This window comes from Rousettus aegyptiacus, unplaced genomic scaffold (genome assembly GCF_014176215.1).
Source record: "Rousettus aegyptiacus isolate mRouAeg1 unplaced genomic scaffold, mRouAeg1.p scaffold_m13_p_12, whole genome shotgun sequence".
NCBI lineage: Eukaryota > Metazoa > Chordata > Mammalia > Chiroptera > Pteropodidae > Rousettus > Rousettus aegyptiacus.
In genome coordinates this window covers 2,480,383-2,498,903 of record NW_023416287.1, presented here as the reverse complement: position 1 = coordinate 2,498,903, position 18,521 = coordinate 2,480,383, and the positions used below count along the sequence as shown (strand labels likewise).

The window sequence follows — 18,521 nt, the reverse complement described above, 5'->3', positions numbered from 1 at the left end:
CGGCGGCGCCCGCGGGAGAGGGGGGGGCGGCGGCCTCGGGGGCCGCAGGGCGACGCGGCCCGGGGGGTGGAGCGTTGGCGTCGTGCGAGGGGTCGTCACTGGCTCGGAGCCGCCCCCTCTCCCCCCGCGGCCGGCCCGGCAGGGGCCCGGGCCAGGGGGGCGAGGGGGCTGGCGCCCTGGCCTGTCCCCGTCCCGTCCCGGGCCGGGCGCGGGCGGAGGGACCCCCCTTCCCGGGCACCCGGGGGGCGCCTCCCTCCGCCGGCTCCCGCCCTCCCAGCGCCGCGGCCGCCGCTCCTCACCCCTCCTCCTCCTCCCACCCCCCTCGCCGCCGCCGCCGCCTCCTCCTCCCCCCGCCTCCCCCCGCCCGTCGCGGCGCTTTGGGTCGGGGCGGCGGGCCCGGGCCGAGGCAATAAGAGCGGCGGCGGCGGCAGCGGCGGCAGCAGCTCCCGCAGCTCCTGCTCTGCTCCGCCTCGGCCCGGAGCGGCCATCAGAGCCCTCGGCTTCGGCTCGAGGGGCGGGGAGACGCGCGCTCCCCTTGGTCCGACCGACACCACCCTCCCCGCGCGGCCCGCGGCCCGCAGTCCGCCCCGCGAGCTCCTCCCCGAGGAGCCGAGCCCGCGCCCGGCCCGCCCGCCCGGCGCTGCCCCGGCCCTCCCGGCCCGCGTGAGGCCGCCCGCGCCCGGCCCGCCGCCGCCGCCGCAGCCCGGCCGCGCCCCGCGTCCCGCCGCCGCCGCCATGGGCTGCCTCGGGAACAGTAAGACCGAGGATCAGCGCAACGAGGAGAAGGCGCAGCGCGAGGCCAACAAAAAGATCGAGAAGCAGCTGCAGAAGGACAAGCAGGTCTACCGGGCCACGCACCGCCTGCTGCTGCTGGGTAAGGGCGGGGCGGGGGGCGCCGGCCCCGGCCCGGCCCGGGGGCCCCTCGGGGCGCCCCGCAGGCCGCGCGCGCCGAGCCCGCCCCCCGCCCCGGGCGCGCGCTCCCGAGCCCGTCGCCCGCTCGCGGGCTCTGTCTCTGGGGGGCGAGGCCGGAAGGGGGACCCTGGGGCGCAGATTCGGCCTGGCTGGGGCTCAAAACGGGGCCGGGCGGGCCGTGGCGGCGCGGGTCCCCCTCCCCTGGCCGGCTCGCTCGCTCTCCCGCCCTCCCCCTCGCCTTCTCTCTCTCGCTCTCTCTCTCCGCGAGGCCTACACGACGCCGGGGGCTTGGGTGCGTGTTGGGGAGGGGGAGGGGGAGCCCCACCGGCTCGAGAGACTGCGACAAAAAGAGGGTTTTGGGGACAGGAAATGGGGTGGCGGGCAGAGGGAGGGGGACCCGCCTCCTTGGGGTGTGTGATTTGTTGGGAGAGGGAAGGGGAGAAAGAAAGCGGGGCCAGAAGAGGAGGGGGTGAGGCGGGGGGGGGCGCTGCTGTGGCGGAGGGGGCCTCGCCAAGGGGAGGTTTTGGCGGGGGAAATGGCCGGGGGGGGGCGGGTGACATCAGCCCCTCGGAAGGGATCGGAGTGGTAAAGGTGGTGCAGTGAGGGGGAGGGGGCGCGGGCGAGTCGTGGCGCCGGAGTGGGGGGTGGGGGGGCGGAGGGCGCGCGGCGGCCGCTGGGCGCGACTCGGTGCGTTTCGGGCAGGACATACTGTGTGCGCGCGGAGCAGACGTGTCCCGTGCCGGGACGGGCGGTGGAAGGAAGGGGAGAAATCAAATAAAATGAGACTGAAAAAAAAAATGGAGTTAGTACGCTAAATGCCCAGTGAAGCCAAATGACACGTCATTTTTACAGTATGACCTTTTTTTCCCCTTCCAGACATGCAGGCTTTTTGAAAAGCAAAGAAGAGAATTAATTGTAGCAGCTGCTCTCACCCCCCCTCCGCAACAGAGGCCCCCCATAAACCATTAGCGCACACACGTTTTCGGTCACATTGAGAGTGCTTTGTGGGGGGGGAGACATTCACAAATTAGAACTGGAAAATGACATTTGTCTGTAAATGGCTTCTTGGTCTGGAAATGGCGTTTTTTGTCCTTTTCAGTGGGAGGGGGGATCGAGAGCGCTTTAAGGAAAAGACTTTTTTCCAGGTGGAAGGGGACAGAAAGACGTTAATTAGGTGTCAAGTGCTGTTAGTTTGGTTCTGGGTTTTCTCTTGATTGCGGTTTTCCCTCTGGCTGGAAAAAAAAAAAAGTGGGGGAGTTATTAAAAAAGTGTGTGGGGGGGGTTAACTGTAAGGAGATGATCTTTCCTCCTTTTCTCTTAAAGGTGCTGCTTTGAAAAATAAAAATAAAAATAAAGGAAGCATAAAGGACATTGTTGAAATGGCCAGAAGAATTACACAAGCATTAATTAGTATGGAAGTTTTCCACTTACTGAGTAATGTGGCTATCTAAGTTAATTTGGTTAAGACCTAGTTCATGGTCACATTTCAACAAAACAGTTAGATGATGAAGAATATAATGTGAAAGCCTGAGGTTTTCTTTCTGGTAGTGTTTGGGGTTTTTTGTTTTGTTTTGTTTTGTTTTGTTTTAGATGGGTCATGTCTTTGTTCTCCTGGGTCCAGATTTATATAAAGCAGAAAATTAAGTGAAAATAAGTCTCTCTGTTATTTATGCATTTCAATAATCACATAGACACATATATTGAGGTCTTGCCTCAAACTTCTAAAGGTAGGATTATGCTATGTGAATAACATGCATATAATTTGATTTCAAAGTATAAGCCTGGAAAAGTCTAGAATCCCCTAGGAACGCTATCTTGCTATCTGAATACTAATTTAAAACAAGTGTGATGCTAATAGTACCTAAATTTCTAACACCTTTGGGCAGTGATTACAAAGTCTCCACTTAATTTGAGACTGTGACTGAACGTACTTTGCATCACTATGGGCTGATCTTCCCCAGGCATAGTAGTCTGTTTGGCTACGTTTTAATCACAATTTGTTAGCCTCTGGCACAGGTGTCTGCCGCCTAAGCCAGGGCAGCGCACTTTGCATTTTTAAGTGGTGATTCTCACCAAATGATGCCCCAAGTCCTGTTTTTTAATCCATTTTAATTTAGTGACATAAAAATGGAGTGAATTACAGTATCACAAAAGATCCCACAGTAATTTTTCAGCCCAGTTCTCTAGTTTCATAAATGTGGAAACTGAGGCACAAGTCTGTTTGTGCTTCTAAAAGAGAAGTGTAACATAGCCTCACGCTTCCGAAATAAGAATATCAGATTCTGATTGAATACTACATTTTCTCTTCATGGAATCTTAATAGTACCTTTAATATTTTAAATTATGAGAGTTAGGCTCATTAAGATAGAGTGTTTGCTTTGAAATCAATGTTTCTGTGGAAACTAATTTTAACTTTTACAGATATTGATTACAGCCTTGTGAAAAGGCGACGGGAGGAGGAATGCTTTGCTCTCTGGGCAGTAAAACAAAACAATAAAAATAAAAGTGAAAAAGACGGTGAAAAACCAAACAGGTTTGTGTGAGAGGAGGGAAAAAACATGGTTCACACAACAATTATTTGATGGAGAGTGCGTGTACAAAAAAAAAAAAAAAAATGCAATCCTCCTTCTGGCTTGGTGGAAATGTCTTGTTTTAAAATGTATTTTTACAAATGAAAGGTGATTTAAAATGGAGGCGTGTGTCCCTTGGGAAAGGGCTTGAAATCTTTGAAAATGCCGTGGTTTCCAGGAATGTTCTTTCCTTATGATTAAAGTCTTATCCTTTTAATAATTTTTTTTTACAATTGTTGCATGTTAATACAGTTGTCCTCAAGCACTCTATTTGATATTAAAATGTGTTTTTCGAGAAGATGACAGAAAATTGGTGGTCTTCCGTTTCCACACACACACACACACACACACACACACAGCGTGGGTGTGGAAATCCAGAGCCTTCACATGGTGTGCGGGGAAAGGGGGGTGGGCAGTGGGCTGAAATGCCATCCTGCGGCCCGAGGGGCTGGTTTTCCAGGAGGCGCAGGCTTCGCAGAGGAGTCCGCATTGTGGCGCTGTCTGGGGGTGCCGCTGCGTCAGTGCGCGCCGGGGGGGACTGCAGTATCTGGGCATTGTTTGTGAACCCTGAGCATTTTAACCGTGAACAATCCGACAAACAATGTATTAGGCGGCGACATACGTCTCTCTGTGCGCTGGCCAGTGACCCCCCAGACTAGAAGGGTCCCGCTGCGCAGCCCGGACTCAGGCCCCCCCATGGCAAAATTGCGTCATCCCCTCTGCCTCCCTGCGCCACAAATTTTAAAACAACTAAAAGAAAACCCGAAAACGGGCAAAACCCTTCCTTCTTGTTTGTTACCGTGATGGTGAAATGCTGCAGGTAGAATCGGACGTTTATTTCATTTTAGATGCGTCGACATGTCAAGGAAAATTGCAAGTCTGTTATGTTTGTCTTGTGTGTGCTGCTTCTGTGGAAAAAACAACAGTCCCCTCGCTGCCCAAAGTGTGTAAAATGCCTCCTTCATAACCTGAGACTCACTTTCATTTTCTAGGTGCTGGAGAATCTGGTAAAAGCACCATTGTGAAGCAAATGAGGATCCTGCATGTTAATGGGTTTAATGGAGAGTAAGTGTCAAAGCCAGGCTACGTCAGGGGCACACTTTACGCCACCCTCCAGCAAGTTCAGGTCGCCTTCGGGGGCCAGGCAGTCTCTCTTTCCCGTTATTTCTTCAGCCTACATATTAGAAAGTCCTGGAAAAGGCTCTTCACCCCCCCCCCCCGCCACCTCACCCAGGGTCTTTGGTGCAGCAGCAAATAATGAGATAATAATATTAATAAAGCACCAGTCTTGGGGGGAAAGTCTCCCTTCCCTGGGAAAATAGCGCCCGTGACAGGGTCTGCTGCACTGGGTCTCCAACGTGGCCACCCCCTTAGGCAACACTGATCCCTGCGGAGAGGGCGTCCCCCCTCCCCAGCAGATTGCAGCGCACTGCGCCAGGACAGGATGTTTTAAACTAACGGGGGAAACATTGTTTCATGTTCTCACATAAAATTGGAAGAGGCAGCCCTTGTTAAAAACCCTTTCGAAGTTAATATGGGCAAATCATTGTTTCCCATTTTAAAAATCAAGAGTTGCTTAAAGAAACAAAAAAAATAGATTTAAATGATGGGCAGGCTTGGAGTTAGGTACTTCCGGCCGAACCAAGGGGCATTTTTGCCTTTGAAATGTCCTTCCAGGCATCTGGGTATAGGACAATGTGACAATACCGCAATGAGAATAAAGATTAAAAGAGAGCACGCGTGTATTAGGGGTGCAAAAGGTAAATGTGGGGTCCCACCTGCCAGGCCAGGCACCGAGAGTAGGGAGCGCTCTCCATAACCTGAGAATGTGCCTTTGCCCCCAGACCCCAGCAGAGTTTGCCAGCCTTTGTTCTCAGCAGTGACCCCCACTTGATTACGATCACCCGAAGGCACTAGTTTGCACTTACTAGCTGGTTAGCTGTCCCGTTTCCTTTCTTAACCTGGATTCAACTGAAAACTATCAGATGCATCAGAAGGGGAGACTGAGTCAGGGCGGCAGAGTTTAAATCGGTCACGCACCGGCAGACTCAGAAGAGCCCCGGTGAGAACCCCCTTGCTGTCGCCTGCCGCGCACCGAGCAAACAAAGAACGGATTGTGTCACCTTCCAGAGCTAGAGCTGGGCTGAAGGTAGCTCTTCATGGAAAATTCTAGAATTCCTCAGATCAAATAATGGAGGCGCGGGGAAGAAAGGCATGACATTCGTAGACATGGACATTTTAGATGAGGATTTTTTTATGCTTTCACAGTGAATTCAGAAGGATGGGCTGTGTTACCCATCTCACAACTAACTCAGTGAGTTATTAATATGCACACATGTGCCACTAATTAAGTCACCTTCACTTGTCACCAACCAACTCTGAAATTCTTAATTCCTTACCTTTCAGTAAAGTCCCGCCGCCAGAGATGGCCATCGGTCAATAAACAAAAGGCCAGAAACGGGCTTCTGGCCACTTGAATTTGTCAGTTAAAGAAAAACCTTGCGTAATGTTCTCCTGCAGCTTGCCGGGGGTGCTTCTTCATGAGGCTAGTTGAGCAAAATTAATTTGACCTTCTAATGTACCCTCTAGAGAAATAATTTTGATTGAAACTGGCCAGTTTTAAAAGGATTTCGCACCCACCGTTTACCTTAGCTCAAGTCTGATGGAAGATTAGCACATCCTTGAAATCATTTAAAGTTATATCACTTCTATTTAGATTGCTCTAAATTACTTTTGATTTTTAGAGACAGGATTCTCCTCCCTAAGTGAACCCGTCTAATGCAGACGAGGCATTTAAACCAGAACTTCTCTATTTTTTTTTTTTTTTTTTATTGTAAAAGAGGAAGCGATGTCCCCAGTTTGCCTGCTTTGTAGAGGAAAACCATAGGTAATCTCCAAGGGTGTTAAATTTAGCCTGTGAAAGTGACATGCAGGGGAATTCTGCATGTGAGTCTAGAAACCTTATTTTTATCTTGTCCAACAGAGCCTCCTTTTTTCTTTTTCCTCACTGCGGTATTGCAACAAAACGGCTTCCTCCTCCTCTAGGAGTTCCCTGTGAGACGGTGACAGCCAGCCGTCCAGCAGGGCTGCGGGGGCTTCTGCTCCCGCGACGTGCGCTTTGTTCAGTGCTGGGCTGAGCTCTTAGACTTGCCTGACCTCCTGCAGACTGCCGTGCGGTGCCATTTGCAGAGAAGCTGGTAGTTCTAATCTGACTTTGAGAAGCAGAGGTCAAATTCGGGTTTTCCTAACTCAAAGCTAACCCTTCCTTACGATGAGTGCCAGAAGGGGAAAAAGTGCCATTAACGCGGGTTGAGCTAATCAGCTAATTGATAATAAAACGTAGAAGCCTCAGCCGTGCTGCCTTCCCCCCCCCCCCAGCTTCAAGGGGGACCCAAAGCATTTATGAAGATGGGGTTTCGAGAGGGGTTTGTTTTTTGCTGGTGGTGGTTAGTTTGGTTTTCACAGTCCTCACACGGTCTTCATGGCTAACAATGTATGGGGATTTATTACTCGTAAATGAAAGCATTTTAGAGGCAGTTGTCCCGGCTGCCCAGGATGTCACGGGCAGGAGCCGCCGCGCCTGTGCCCGTCCAGGTAAACACTGGGGGTCAAGGTCTGGGGGCACAAGGAGCCCTCGTAGGCGCTGCGAGAGAAAGCGCTGCTTCAGCCAGCTCCCCATGCATGTGCGCTTAGTGAAAGCACAAGGAAATAATTACCGGTCCCTTCTGTCCCAGACCGGAGTCTCCAGGGGGCCCTGCTAATGCCGCCGCCAAGGTGTGGAATGCCTCCCTCCACGCCGGCAGTCCCAGGGGACGCTGCAGGGTGGCCAGAGAGGCGACCTCGGGAGGAACGGGGTGGCGGCCCATCCCCGAGGAATGCAGAGGCCGGGGTGGGGATTGGGTGAGACCCGCGGTGCCTTGCAGACTAGGTGAGCTTTCGATCTCTCTTTAAAAGGGGCGGCGAAGAGGACCCGCAGGCTGCGAGGAGCAACAGCGATGGGTAGGCACATCCGGAAGCAGAGAAGCCCCTTCCGCAAACGCGCGGGTCCTGCCGGGGCGCGGGGCGCGGGGCGCGGTCGTGCAGGGCCGCCGTCCACCTTGGTCTGCGTTTGCCAGTGAGCGATTTCATGACATTTCACGGCAAACGAAGTGCAGAACAATTTCGGGGGGCCATCTTAAAGTGTAATTAGCTCCAGCTGGGGGGGGCGTGATCGCTTTCATTATCAGACGGTCAGTTTAGGGTTTTGCAAATCGATGTTTATCCATATTTCTGTCTCATCCGCCCCCCCCCCCCAGCTCTCCACTCGAATCTGCTACTTGTTTTCAAACGCCACGCAGTTTCATCCACCCAGTGTGGTTGGTCTGATTTTAAAATTTCAGACCTTTTTGAGAAAAAAAAAAAATTCCTCTATTGAAATACATGGTACCCCACCTTTCTTAACTTGGGGTGGGGGCAGGCAGGGGAGCGCCCCGCACCGTGCAGGAGGCGGTCGTTAAGAGTCATCTCGAAAAGCCTCTGGTCTGCTTTTACAGTTACCGCGTTGCCATCCGAGGCACCTCGCGTTAGCTAGTGGATAGGAAATCCACGGTGGCGCCCATCTTTTTCCACTCATCCCCCCATCCCCCCCCCCTGCATCCCCACTGCGCACCACGCATGCGCATGCACGCCAGGCGCCGCTGCTTGTTCCGCGCGCTCGCTGGGCCGCTGTGTCTCATGAGCCTGTGCGAGCCATTGACCTAGCCCAGGGCGGCTCAGCGCTGTGGCCAGGGACGGGGCGGGGCAGAGGGTACCGGGGTCTGGGCAGACTCACTGACACATGTTTGTTCATCTGTTTTTTTTAGAAAGTAATATCCCTATATGATGGCTACAGTTTCTCCTCTTCCCGGCCATGTCCCGTCACACTTTGCATGCTGGATTGTCCTATCTTAGGGGATTCTAATAACAATTCTGTGGGGGGGAGGGGAGGGAGGGGAGGGGGAACGGGGCCCGACCACCTAACCTCTAAAAATTAAAAAAAAAAAATCACAAAAACTCAAAAATCCACACCAAAAAAAAAGGCATGAAATCCTTAATTGGCAAAAAAATGTAGTGTATCAATTGAAAATAGGCATCTACATAAAAAGTGACTAATTGTCAGTTTACTGTACCAAAAGTTGGCATTTGAGAAATGACACGTCTTTACCGAACAGCCTACTGTGTGCTAGATGCCGTGCTAGACCCTCGACCCTACTAATACCTTGCCTGCACGTCTGTCTGTGACTCCTCTGCCAGTAAACATGACTATTAACATACATGATAAATAAAACTTCTCTGCATGTCTCCGCAGTCCCTGTATCTTGCGTCTGTCTTCTGTCTTTCTTCTTTTGTCTGTCTTTCCCCACAAAGACTCAAAGAGAAGGTATAGAACAGACCCAGCGCCCCTTAGCCGAGGAGGCAGGCGAGAACCCAGGTCCTCTGCTCCGTGCGGGGGGGGCGGAGGGGAGCCGCCACCACTAGTTGGTAGTCCCTGAGACTTGTAGCCGTAGATAATGTGTTCTGGCTTTAGAGACATCCGAGACACTCTCTCTGCATTTTTCACAATCAGCGTTCAGTTCATTAAGTGGTAGTAGAAATGACGACGAACCTGCCAGCCCCAGTACAACGTCTCCATCTACACAGTAATTGCTTCAATGGCAGAATTTTATGTTTTAGTATTACACACCCGAATTAGATTTCAGATTTCTTTTTTAGCTGTTTTATACTTGATATACTCCCACACCTGCTCACATACGTAGACGAACACTGAGCACGTTCTCAAAATATCCGCATTTAAGACTGGAATGGTTCCAATTATCATACTACTACTTAGACCCAAAAATCAAGCTGAATGAAAGAGGCTCGTTTCTCCAGTTTTCTCTGGCCGTATGTACCGCTGGGTATTTAATACCTGGACACGTCTCATCTTAACTATTGTGGGACTTTATTTAAACCCAGAGGGTGATGGCTCCTTGCCATGGAAATAGAGCCTGTTTTTAATGAATAGGAACGCATTTGTCCTGAGGTCACGGGAATTTGTACCCCTGAGTAAATAAACATTGGAGGGGGGAGGTCAGACACCTACCCTCAACGTCTAAGTTAAACTGACTAGACTGGCCCCAAGCCTGGGCGCCCTCTTGATTTCTAGAAGGAGCTTCCGTGTCTCTCACGTGAAGTGGAGGGGTGGGGGATGGAGTCAGACTTGAGGGGTGCGGGCTCGTCCCCACCCCCGGCTTACCCCACACCTCTTGCGATCACACCTGCTCTTCACGGGCGGCGCTCATTTAAACAGCCACGAGGGGGGTCCTGGTGCCATCTGCCGCCCCTGCCCCGAAACGTGCAGCCCTATACCACCGGTGACAATGGCACCCCTGAAACAGCTCCTTATTCTGGTAAAAAGGGGGCGATGTCTCACCGGCCAGTCTTAACAGGGAGGGTTAAGTGAGCTCAGAAGATGAGGACCCACCCCCCTCCCCGGACAAATGAGCAGACACTTTGAAAGAAGAAAATGCTTAGGGAGCATCAGCTATTGCAGCTGCAAACAGGAAAGACCAGGTTGGGAGAGGGGCTTTCAGCAGGCAGCACGTGACTCCCTCCCCCAGCGGGGCCCCCCGCCCACTCCTAACGCTGCAGCTGCCACTAACCCCTTGCTTGTCCTCTGCACTGGCTCGTGTTTTGACCCCGAGCTCCATGGCTCTTGGTGAGTCGAGCAGGTGAATGCTTCAGAGGTTGAGGATCTCAAGGGGGTCTTTTAAAAATCACAGCAAGAATGAGATGAACTCTGTCCCTTCTTCTGCCTCTGTGACTTACTTTCCCTCAGTTTCCTCTTCGGGATGACAGCCACATGCCAGGGCCCAGTACACAGCAGGTGCATATTGCTTACTTGGCCCCCCACTCAACCAAGGAGCAAGGTGGGGGGCCGTGGACATGACAGGATTGGTACCCGAAGATTACGCTCCCAGCTAGGGGTCCAGCCTCGTCCCCTGTAAACAAACTCAGGAACTCCCCCTGGCCGACCTCTAAGGACGCATAGTTTGTGACGGACACAGCATTTCACATGCTGCAGTGGGGTGCAAACCCTCCGTCAAAGGAGACCCCTGAAGCTAGAGTGTCCTTTAATAGTGACTGCAGATCACTTCACGGGGACCCTCCTGGAACACGTCCGAGTTAAAACACGACAGAAACTAACCCCCACTTAAAGAGGGGGGCACACCCTTCAACACAGAAGTCCCATGTCATGAAGACTTCTGGGGGCAGAATCTTGATGTATGTGGGAGGATCCATGTGTAGCGATACCATTTCACTAGAAACGGCCGCTCCTGCTGGCCGCAGTGACAGTGACCGAACATGGAAACACTCAAAGCCCTGGCGACTGCCAGCACCCAACCTGCATTCAGTCCCGAGGGAGCCCCAGTGGGACCAGGGGACGCTTCTCCCCAGCCCCATGGTGACAGCACCCTGCAGCGCAGATGCCGACACCGTGGTGGGGGCTCCAAGCAAGCCCGCCCCCCCCCCCGGGAAGGCAGCTGGTGCCAACTTCTGGTACAGTGGCTTGGCCGTCACCTAGCGAGCTTGCTAAGCGGCCCCATTGGGCGTGTCCTCCAGACAGTGCTGCGAGCTTAGAATCTGAACCCCGCATTCAGGAACCCCCACCCCGAGAGCAGAACACGACCCTTTGCGCTGGGATGTCTGGACTGAAGCGGCGGTGTCCGCCGACGTGGCGCGATGTGACTTCTTTCCCCCTTTTCAATCCCACTAGTGAGAAGGCCACCAAGGTGCAGGACATCAAGAACAACCTGAAGGAGGCCATCGAAGTAGGTGCTTGGGTTCTTTCTCGCCCTGCTGCCGCCCCCCCCCCCCGAGGCAGAGCCGCCCCCTGACCGCTTGCTAACCCCTTTGCAGACCATCGTGGCCGCCATGAGCAGCCTGGTGCCCCCCGTGGAGCTGGCCAACCCTGAGAACCAGTTCAGAGTGGACTACATCCTGAGCGTGATGAACGTGCCGGACTTTGACTTCCCTCCCGTAAGCTGCACCCTCGGGTGGTCCCCTCAGCCCCTCCCCTGCACAGTGGACGGCTCCATGCCACATGGGTCACGGTGACACACCTGTGTCAAAGCCGCACTCCCTGAAACGTGTGTCAGCGGTACTGGTTCTAGGGAAAGAGCTGATTCCGTAGAATCCTTAACGTTGACACAAAAAGCTAGTCGTGAGGCCTTTGCTCAGGACAGACGAGTGACGTCCGGCGCCCCTGTAAACCCAGGCTCGCCCACCCCCACGAGCACATGTCACACTGTAACGGTACAGGTCTCACTTGGTCACTTACATGGTGACTTTTATGAGAGAAAAAAGCCATGAGTTGTGGCCCCCTGAACTGTTCCTCATACACACCTCGTGGTAGACAAAGCTACATGTTAAATGTGGCGCGCACGTGCGACCCTCTGGCTGCTTGACAGTCCCCAGGTGCCGCGGATGCGGGAGCGAGCTGCCTGCCCCGAGTCCTGCATGGGGACCCCTCTCATTTCAAACGTTTCCCCATGCCACCTTTCCCGAGGTTTTCCTAAAATTGGGCCTCACCTCGGGGCAAGCGAAAAGAAATCTTTTCTCAATATTTAAAACAAGAAAAGACTTTTCACCTAAATAACAACGCAGAGTTTCTTCCGTGCTGCCTGGTCGGCCTGCGTGACTGTTTACAAGGATCCATCTGCTCCATAAAAAACTGTCAGGAGCACAAAAGTGCTCATAAACAAGCCTATACGTTTTGACCCCTTTGTGGGAAAAGAATAGTTTATAAGAGGAACAGGAAACAAGATGGGAGACGTTTGAGTTTGTGCGGCCCAGAAGGGAAAGACTGGGCCACCGTGAAAACAATGACTTATTGTTGCCTTTTTTTCAGGCTTTCATGGGAATTTGCGTGTTTTAAATGGGTGTGGCCATAGACATACAGAGCAGAAAAAGCAGTATTGATAAGCGTGGCTAGGTGAATTGTTTAAATAGCGTTTGTTTTGGGAAAATGTAAACAGTGCACGTTAATGTGACACGCAGACTTCTTCGTGAAACGATTCTGTGTTTCGAGCAGAAGAATGGCGGCCTGTTAAAAAGGCAGCACCTTTCACCAGTCCTGTTGATACCTACACTTAAGTTCCCGCCTACTTCAGGCCCTTCTCCAGCTGAATTCACGCTGGGGGGCCACCCTTCCCTCCCTGGAAGAGCCGACGCCCCCCCTTTCCCAATCATAATGTCTACCGCAAGCCGTAATCTACCACACTGTAGGCAGCCGTTCTAACCCTTTCTGGAAGGCCAGTCCCTGACAGGCCAGCGGCCCCCAATCACACTGTTCTTTTGGTAAAAATCTAGTTTTCCTTGAAGGAAAATTCAGTCCCAGCACATCTTACGAAGGTTCTCGCCATGCGTTAGTCCCTCGAGCCGGCCCACTGGGGGAGCATGCGGGCTGCGGGTCCGGCGGCCGAGGGCCCCAAGCCCCCGGGGCGGGCCCTGTTCCCGCACAGGCTCCCACCCTGAAACGCGCTCTCGTGTCCTTCAGGAATTCTACGAGCACGCCAAGGCTCTGTGGGAGGACGAGGGCGTCCGCGCCTGCTACGAGCGCTCCAACGAGTACCAGCTGATCGACTGCGCCCAGTAGTAAGCGGCCTGCACCCCGGGACACGCGTTACACGGGGGCACACGGGCACACACGGGCACACACAGGCGCCACGGCCCCGACTCCCACTTTGAAAGTCACTTGCAAATGAGTTCTTTTCATAGCATTCAGCCAGTTATTCCCACCTGCAGTTAGAAAGTTCTCCTCTGATTCATTTGTTTTTCAAAGCCCTTAATTGCACTTTTTAGTGCAGTGACATTATTTTATATAAACAATTAATGCCTGTTAGAGCAAAATGATAATTACGTGCAATGAAGTGACGTTCATAATTAATTAGCTTGAGGTAATTAATTGAATTGACCTCAGAGCATTTAGGGAGATAGGGCATCTCTCACACTTAAGATAATGTAAAAATATTCTATTGCTATAATTTTTTTTTAAAAAAAGTAACAAATAAGCGTCCCCCGTCCTTGGTAGCTGGGGATTGCATGGCTATCTCTGCTGCCAGGGTCCGATGTCACCCGGAGCCCAGGGAGCATTGGGACAAGCAGCGGCATAAATCAGGGAGGAAGAGACAGCCGGGGCCCCCAGACCCTGCTCCCCACACGGCGCACAAGCTCGTGTTGGAGTCTGTGAAACCTGTCGATTTAGTCTTCCCTGGCCCTGCCTTCCTGTAGGAAGTGCGTTTGATTATTTTCAGTTGTCACATGTATAGGTGCTTCATAGGGTTTAATAGACGAGGAAGTTTGTATAGTTTTCACCAGGGACAGAAAAACAGTCCCGTCTTGGCCAGTCCCGACGACCCCCACCCCCACCCCTCCAACAAAGTCCCTGGTTTTCTCAAAAGTTTGAGCTAAAAGCTGGAAGTGCTAATTATAGTAACACAAAACAAATGGAAATCCTGGAATTGTTTGCGTTTGTGGTTTGGATCGCAGTCAGAAGCACAGGTTCAAGATGAAGGTTCTGACTGCTCCCGGAGGGGCGGGGCGGACGGGGCCTTCGCAGCAGTTGGGGCAGGTTTGCAGCGTGCTTGCTTGCTTCCACCATGTAAGAGTTGTCTAATGCAACTTTTAATGTTTAATGCAACAGTAAGTTACTCTGGCAACTTTATCTGAAAATGGCAACATTTGCCCAGTTTATGGAAAGTTTTAAGGAAACTCGCAGGAAAAGCACATAGCCTAGAAAGAACTTTATAAAATGTCTTCCGGGCCGGAGGATCGAAGCGGCCCGGGCACCAACCCGCCGGGCCGCAGCGGGACCGCCTCTACGTTAAAGCTGACACACTGGTACCTTGCCCATTTCTTAAGCCGCCTATTTTTACTTGTTGAGCTGGGGTTTGGCTGGCCCCACTCCAGATGTGTCTCTCACAAGATTTGGTGCTGCTGTTCTATTTATAGAACTGTGGTTCTGTTGCCATGGCAACGCGCTGGAGGCCAGGGCGGCTGGGGAGCTATTTCTGGCCTGGTGCTGTAATGTAAGAGGACTGGGCACGGCGGCGGGCCCTGCTGCCAGGCTCGCCGAGCTGGTGGAGAGGAAGCAGGGGAAACTCACAGAATTTCGTTGCAGAGACTTTTCTCCCCGCGGGATTTTCTTTTCTGATTAGCCCGCTTTAAACAATTCTTCTACCAACACCCCCTCCTCACCCCCCCCCAAAAAAGGCTAATTTTAGCTTTAATTTTTACATATTAATTAAATCAGTCCGATCTTGCAAAAGTTAACTTTTCCTAATGGTGTGTCCAGCCGAGCCACGCGAGGGAAATAGCTTTCGCTTTGGGAGCGGCCCTGGCGGGGGAGGGGGAAGCTGCCCTTCGGGGGGACGCTTGCACCCCAGCGGGGGTCCCAGGCCGCGGGCGGCCCCGAGGCTCCGCTGAGCGCTCGTGTTCCGTAGCTGGGAGCCGTGCTCCGTGGAGCACATGGAGCGGAAGGAGCCTCAGCGCTGGCTTCCTGTTCGGTGCGGTCGGGGCGCGGAGGGCCCCTTTGGGTCAGGCTCTTTTGTTCTCTTTAATAAGTGAGATGCTTACAAGGTGGAAGGGAGGGACGCCCGTGCCGAGTCACCCGAGCCATCTCGGTGTCGCTCGTCGCTTGGGGGACAGCCCTGTTTCTTTAAGTGTGCCATTTCGTGTTGTTTTAGAAACTGATGTGGAAGTATGTAGATTTTCAAACTACCTGCCAGTTTGTCAAAGCCAGGGTGAAACTAAATATTTTAGTCATCAAATGGCACAAAATCTGACAGGCGTGGCTTGGGACACGCTGCCGGTTGATTGGCACTGCACCAGCCTTTCACAGTTAAGGCAGGACCGGAGCCCCTCCCTCTGCCCTAGGAGCCCCCGAGACGCTGCGAGCGCGGGGTCCCCGCGGCCCGCATGTTGGGGCGGGGGGGCGCGGCCGGTTTGCGGGACTCTGACCACCCCGTGTGTCTCTAACCCTCCCAGCTTCCTGGACAAGATCGATGTCATCAAGCAGGCCGACTACGTGCCCAGCGACCAGGTAAGCACAGGCTCCCTCCCCCCCGAGCGAGTCGGGGGCTCGCGGCGACCTGTGACCTCTCGGCCACTGGGGCTCGGGCCGCTGACTGGGCTTCTGTTCTAGGACCTGCTTCGCTGCCGCGTCCTGACCTCTGGGATCTTTGAGACCAAGTTCCAGGTGGACAAAGTCAACTTCCAGTAAGTGGCTGGGCCCCTCTTCCCGAGTCGGGGGGCGCGGGGCGCGGGTGGGGACAGCGGCGGGTGACCGCGCCCTCTCTCCCGCCCCCGCAGCATGTTCGACGTGGGTGGCCAGCGCGATGAGCGCCGCAAGTGGATCCAATGCTTCAACGGTAGGGGGACCGGCCGCTCCCCGCGCGCGCCTCGCTTTTCCGCTGTGGGGGGGTCGCCGTCGCCGCTCACGCGCGGCCTTCGCCCTTCCCGCCCCGCAGATGTGACCGCCATCATCTTCGTGGTGGCCAGCAGCAGCTACAACATGGTCATTCGGGAGGACAACCAGACCAACCGCCTGCAGGAGGCTCTGAACCTCTTCAAGAGCATCTGGAACAACAGGTGGGTGGGGCGACCGCGGGGCGCGGGCCCGGCCCCCACACGCGCACCCCCTCCCCCCGGCGTAACCGCGCCCGCGCCCTCCGCAGATGGCTGCGCACCATCTCTGTGATCCTGTTCCTCAACAAGCAAGATCTGCTCGCCGAGAAGGTGCTCGCGGGGAAGTCCAAGATCGAGGACTACTTCCCCGAGTTTGCGCGCTACACTACTCCTGAGGATGGTACGTGGCCCCCGCCCCCCAAACCCCAGCGCCCCCGGCCCCCCGACCCCGGCTCCGCAGGCCGGGCGGGGGCGTGGGAAGCCCCCTGCGGCCGGTCCGCGTGCGGAAGGCCGCGCGGTCCCCTCAGTTACTGTAAGGGACCCGATCTCTCCTTCCAGCTACTCCCGAGCCCGGAGAGGACCCGCGTGTGACCCGGGCCAAGTACTTCATCCGCGACGAGTTCCTGGTGAGTCAGGGGTCGCGCTCGGGGATTAAACCATCCAGCCCCTCCTCCCCCTTCGCTGGTCGGGGGGCCTCGGGAGGCGGCCCCGTGCACCGCACGGGGGTGCTCTGGAGGGTTCTGGAGCTGCTGCTGACCGCGCCCTCTCCCGTCCTGCCACAGAGAATCAGCACCGCCAGTGGGGACGGGCGCCACTACTGCTACCCCCACTTCACCTGCGCCGTGGACACCGAGAACATCCGCCGCGTGTTCAACGACTGTCGCGACATCATCCAGCGCATGCACCTGCGCCAGTACGAGCTGCTGTAAGAAGGGAACCCCGATTTAAGTAAAGCCTTAAGCACAATTAATTAAAAGTGAAATGTAGCTGTACACGCGGTTAGTCACCCACTATAGGGCGTGGCTAACAAAAGCAACCTTTCCTTCCCCCGTGATTTTGCGAAACCCCCTTTTCCCCTGCAGCTTGCTTCAATATTCCAAATTTAGAAAGCTTAAGGCGGCCTACAGAAAGAAAATAAAAAGGCCACAAAAGTTCCCTCTCTCTTTAAGTAAATGAAATAAATAACAGCAGCCAACAGAATTAAAATGAAATGAATATTGTCTTGTGCAGCATTAAAAAAAATCAATAAAAATTAAATGTGAGCAAAAGACGTGGCCTCATGAGTTCCTTGCGGTTCCGAGCGATCGCCTGTCACTCAGGGCGTCACCTGCGTCCACACACAGGTGCGAAGCCCACCCTGGGGCTTTGGAAAACGATTTGCAGATGATACAGAAAGTCCACTCAGTCCTTCTCCCAGACCTGGCCCCGCGGGAAACCACTGGACCCCGTCAGGGAGTTCTGTACCTTTGACCTTCACCACGCAGTCCAAAGAGTTGCCCGACAGGCCTCCTCAGAGTGTCTGTTTACCCAGAGTCTCCCCCAAACAGGTGGTAGGTTTTTCTCCATCGTTGAGATACGGACTCAATTATGGGGGGTAAATCTAGAAATGCAAGGTTTAAAATCAGAAAAAGGGGTTATTCAAGCTATCGGGGCACAATGGATGTCGAATCACACTTTACACTTTAAATTCCTGACAGTTTTGTGGGTTACACCTCCTCAAAGCCGGGGGAGGCGGGACAAGAGAAACAGGAAAGAGAGTGCAAAACCTGGCGGGCCACCTGGGGGGATGTTTAAGTGGGGTCCCCACCTCGTTCCGTGCACAGATAAGTTAAACATGGAACAATCACGTGTTTAATTACAAAAGGTCCTTTTTACAATTAAAATCCTGGTTCCTAGAGGGTGGCTTTAAGCAGGACCTCAGAGCCAGAGCCGCGAGGGGGGAGGGCGGAGGGAGGACGTTGGAAGGGGGAGGAGGGAGAGCACCATGCGAAAACAAGTCCGTACAAAACACCACGGGGGGTGGGGGCTGCATAAAGGTCTGCAAAGAAGGGTTCGTTTTCCCTAGTTAAAGTGCTAAGAATAAAGCGAACCCATCACAAAAATGGGCAAAGCACATGAACATGCAATTTAAAGATACAGTAACTCACACCAGGTGTAACGTGGAGCCTCACGCACAATAAAACGCAAGGCAAAGCGCCGCTGCTGGGGGACGTGGGGGGCGCGGGGGGCACAGCTGGGGTCACGCGCACACCACCCCTGGCGCCATGGGGGGCTGTTGCGCCGGAGGTCCACTTGGAGGTCCACTTGGAGGTCCACTGGGCTCCCTGGGCCTTCATTCCCAGTGTCATCCCTTGGGCTGTGCTCCCCAGATAGGTGGAAGACGCCACCTGTCCCCAGCACCAACCATGGCCCGTGGGATAACCACCAGGTTGATCCTATGGTTAAGCCCAGTTCACTTCTGTTTTCTAGATCAAATTAATCCCAGCCAAATTAAACGACGAGCAGAATTTGTCAGATGAGCGAAATGAACCCCAATGTGAGCAGAAAAAGTGCCAAGCGCGCCATTCTCCATGA

General features: G+C 53.9%; 1 protein-coding gene across 3 annotated transcripts; it reads left to right on the top strand.

Moving 5' to 3' along the window:
- Positions 1-439: 439 nt before the first annotated feature.
- LOC107500067 (guanine nucleotide-binding protein G(s) subunit alpha) lies at positions 440-17,215 on the top strand. Of its 3 annotated transcripts, XM_036229226.1 has the most exons (14): positions 611-874; positions 4,475-4,547; positions 7,437-7,481; positions 8,324-8,326; positions 11,257-11,311; positions 11,400-11,519; positions 13,039-13,136; positions 15,528-15,582; positions 15,685-15,758; positions 15,852-15,910; positions 16,010-16,130; positions 16,217-16,347; positions 16,506-16,573; positions 16,730-17,215. In XM_036229226.1, exons 1-14 carry the CDS (start codon positions 736-738, stop codon positions 16,874-16,876), a joined length of 1,188 nt encoding a protein of 395 aa, XP_036085119.1. In that variant the 5' UTR covers positions 611-735; the 3' UTR covers positions 16,877-17,215. The 3 variants fall into 3 exon arrangements, with proteins under 3 accessions (XP_015980379.2, XP_015980380.2, XP_036085119.1); XM_016124893.2 differs by lacking the exon at positions 8,324-8,326 and having other exon boundaries at positions 440-874; XM_016124894.2 differs by lacking the exons at positions 7,437-7,481; positions 8,324-8,326 and having other exon boundaries at positions 440-874.
- The last annotated feature ends 1,306 nt before the right edge of the window (positions 17,216-18,521 follow it).

Excerpts from the sequence above, each read along its gene's own strand:
- LOC107500067 (XM_036229226.1), top strand. The coding sequence starts at position 736 with ATGGGCTGCCTCGGGAACAGTAAGACCGAGGATCAGCGCAACGAGGAG. Across the intron at positions 15,759-15,851 it reads GTGGACAAAGTCAACTTCCA|CATGTTCGACGTGGGTGGCC; the intron begins GTAAGTGGCTGG and ends CCGCCCCCGCAG. Across the intron at positions 16,348-16,505 it reads CTACACTACTCCTGAGGATG|CTACTCCCGAGCCCGGAGAG; the intron begins GTACGTGGCCCC and ends CTCTCCTTCCAG.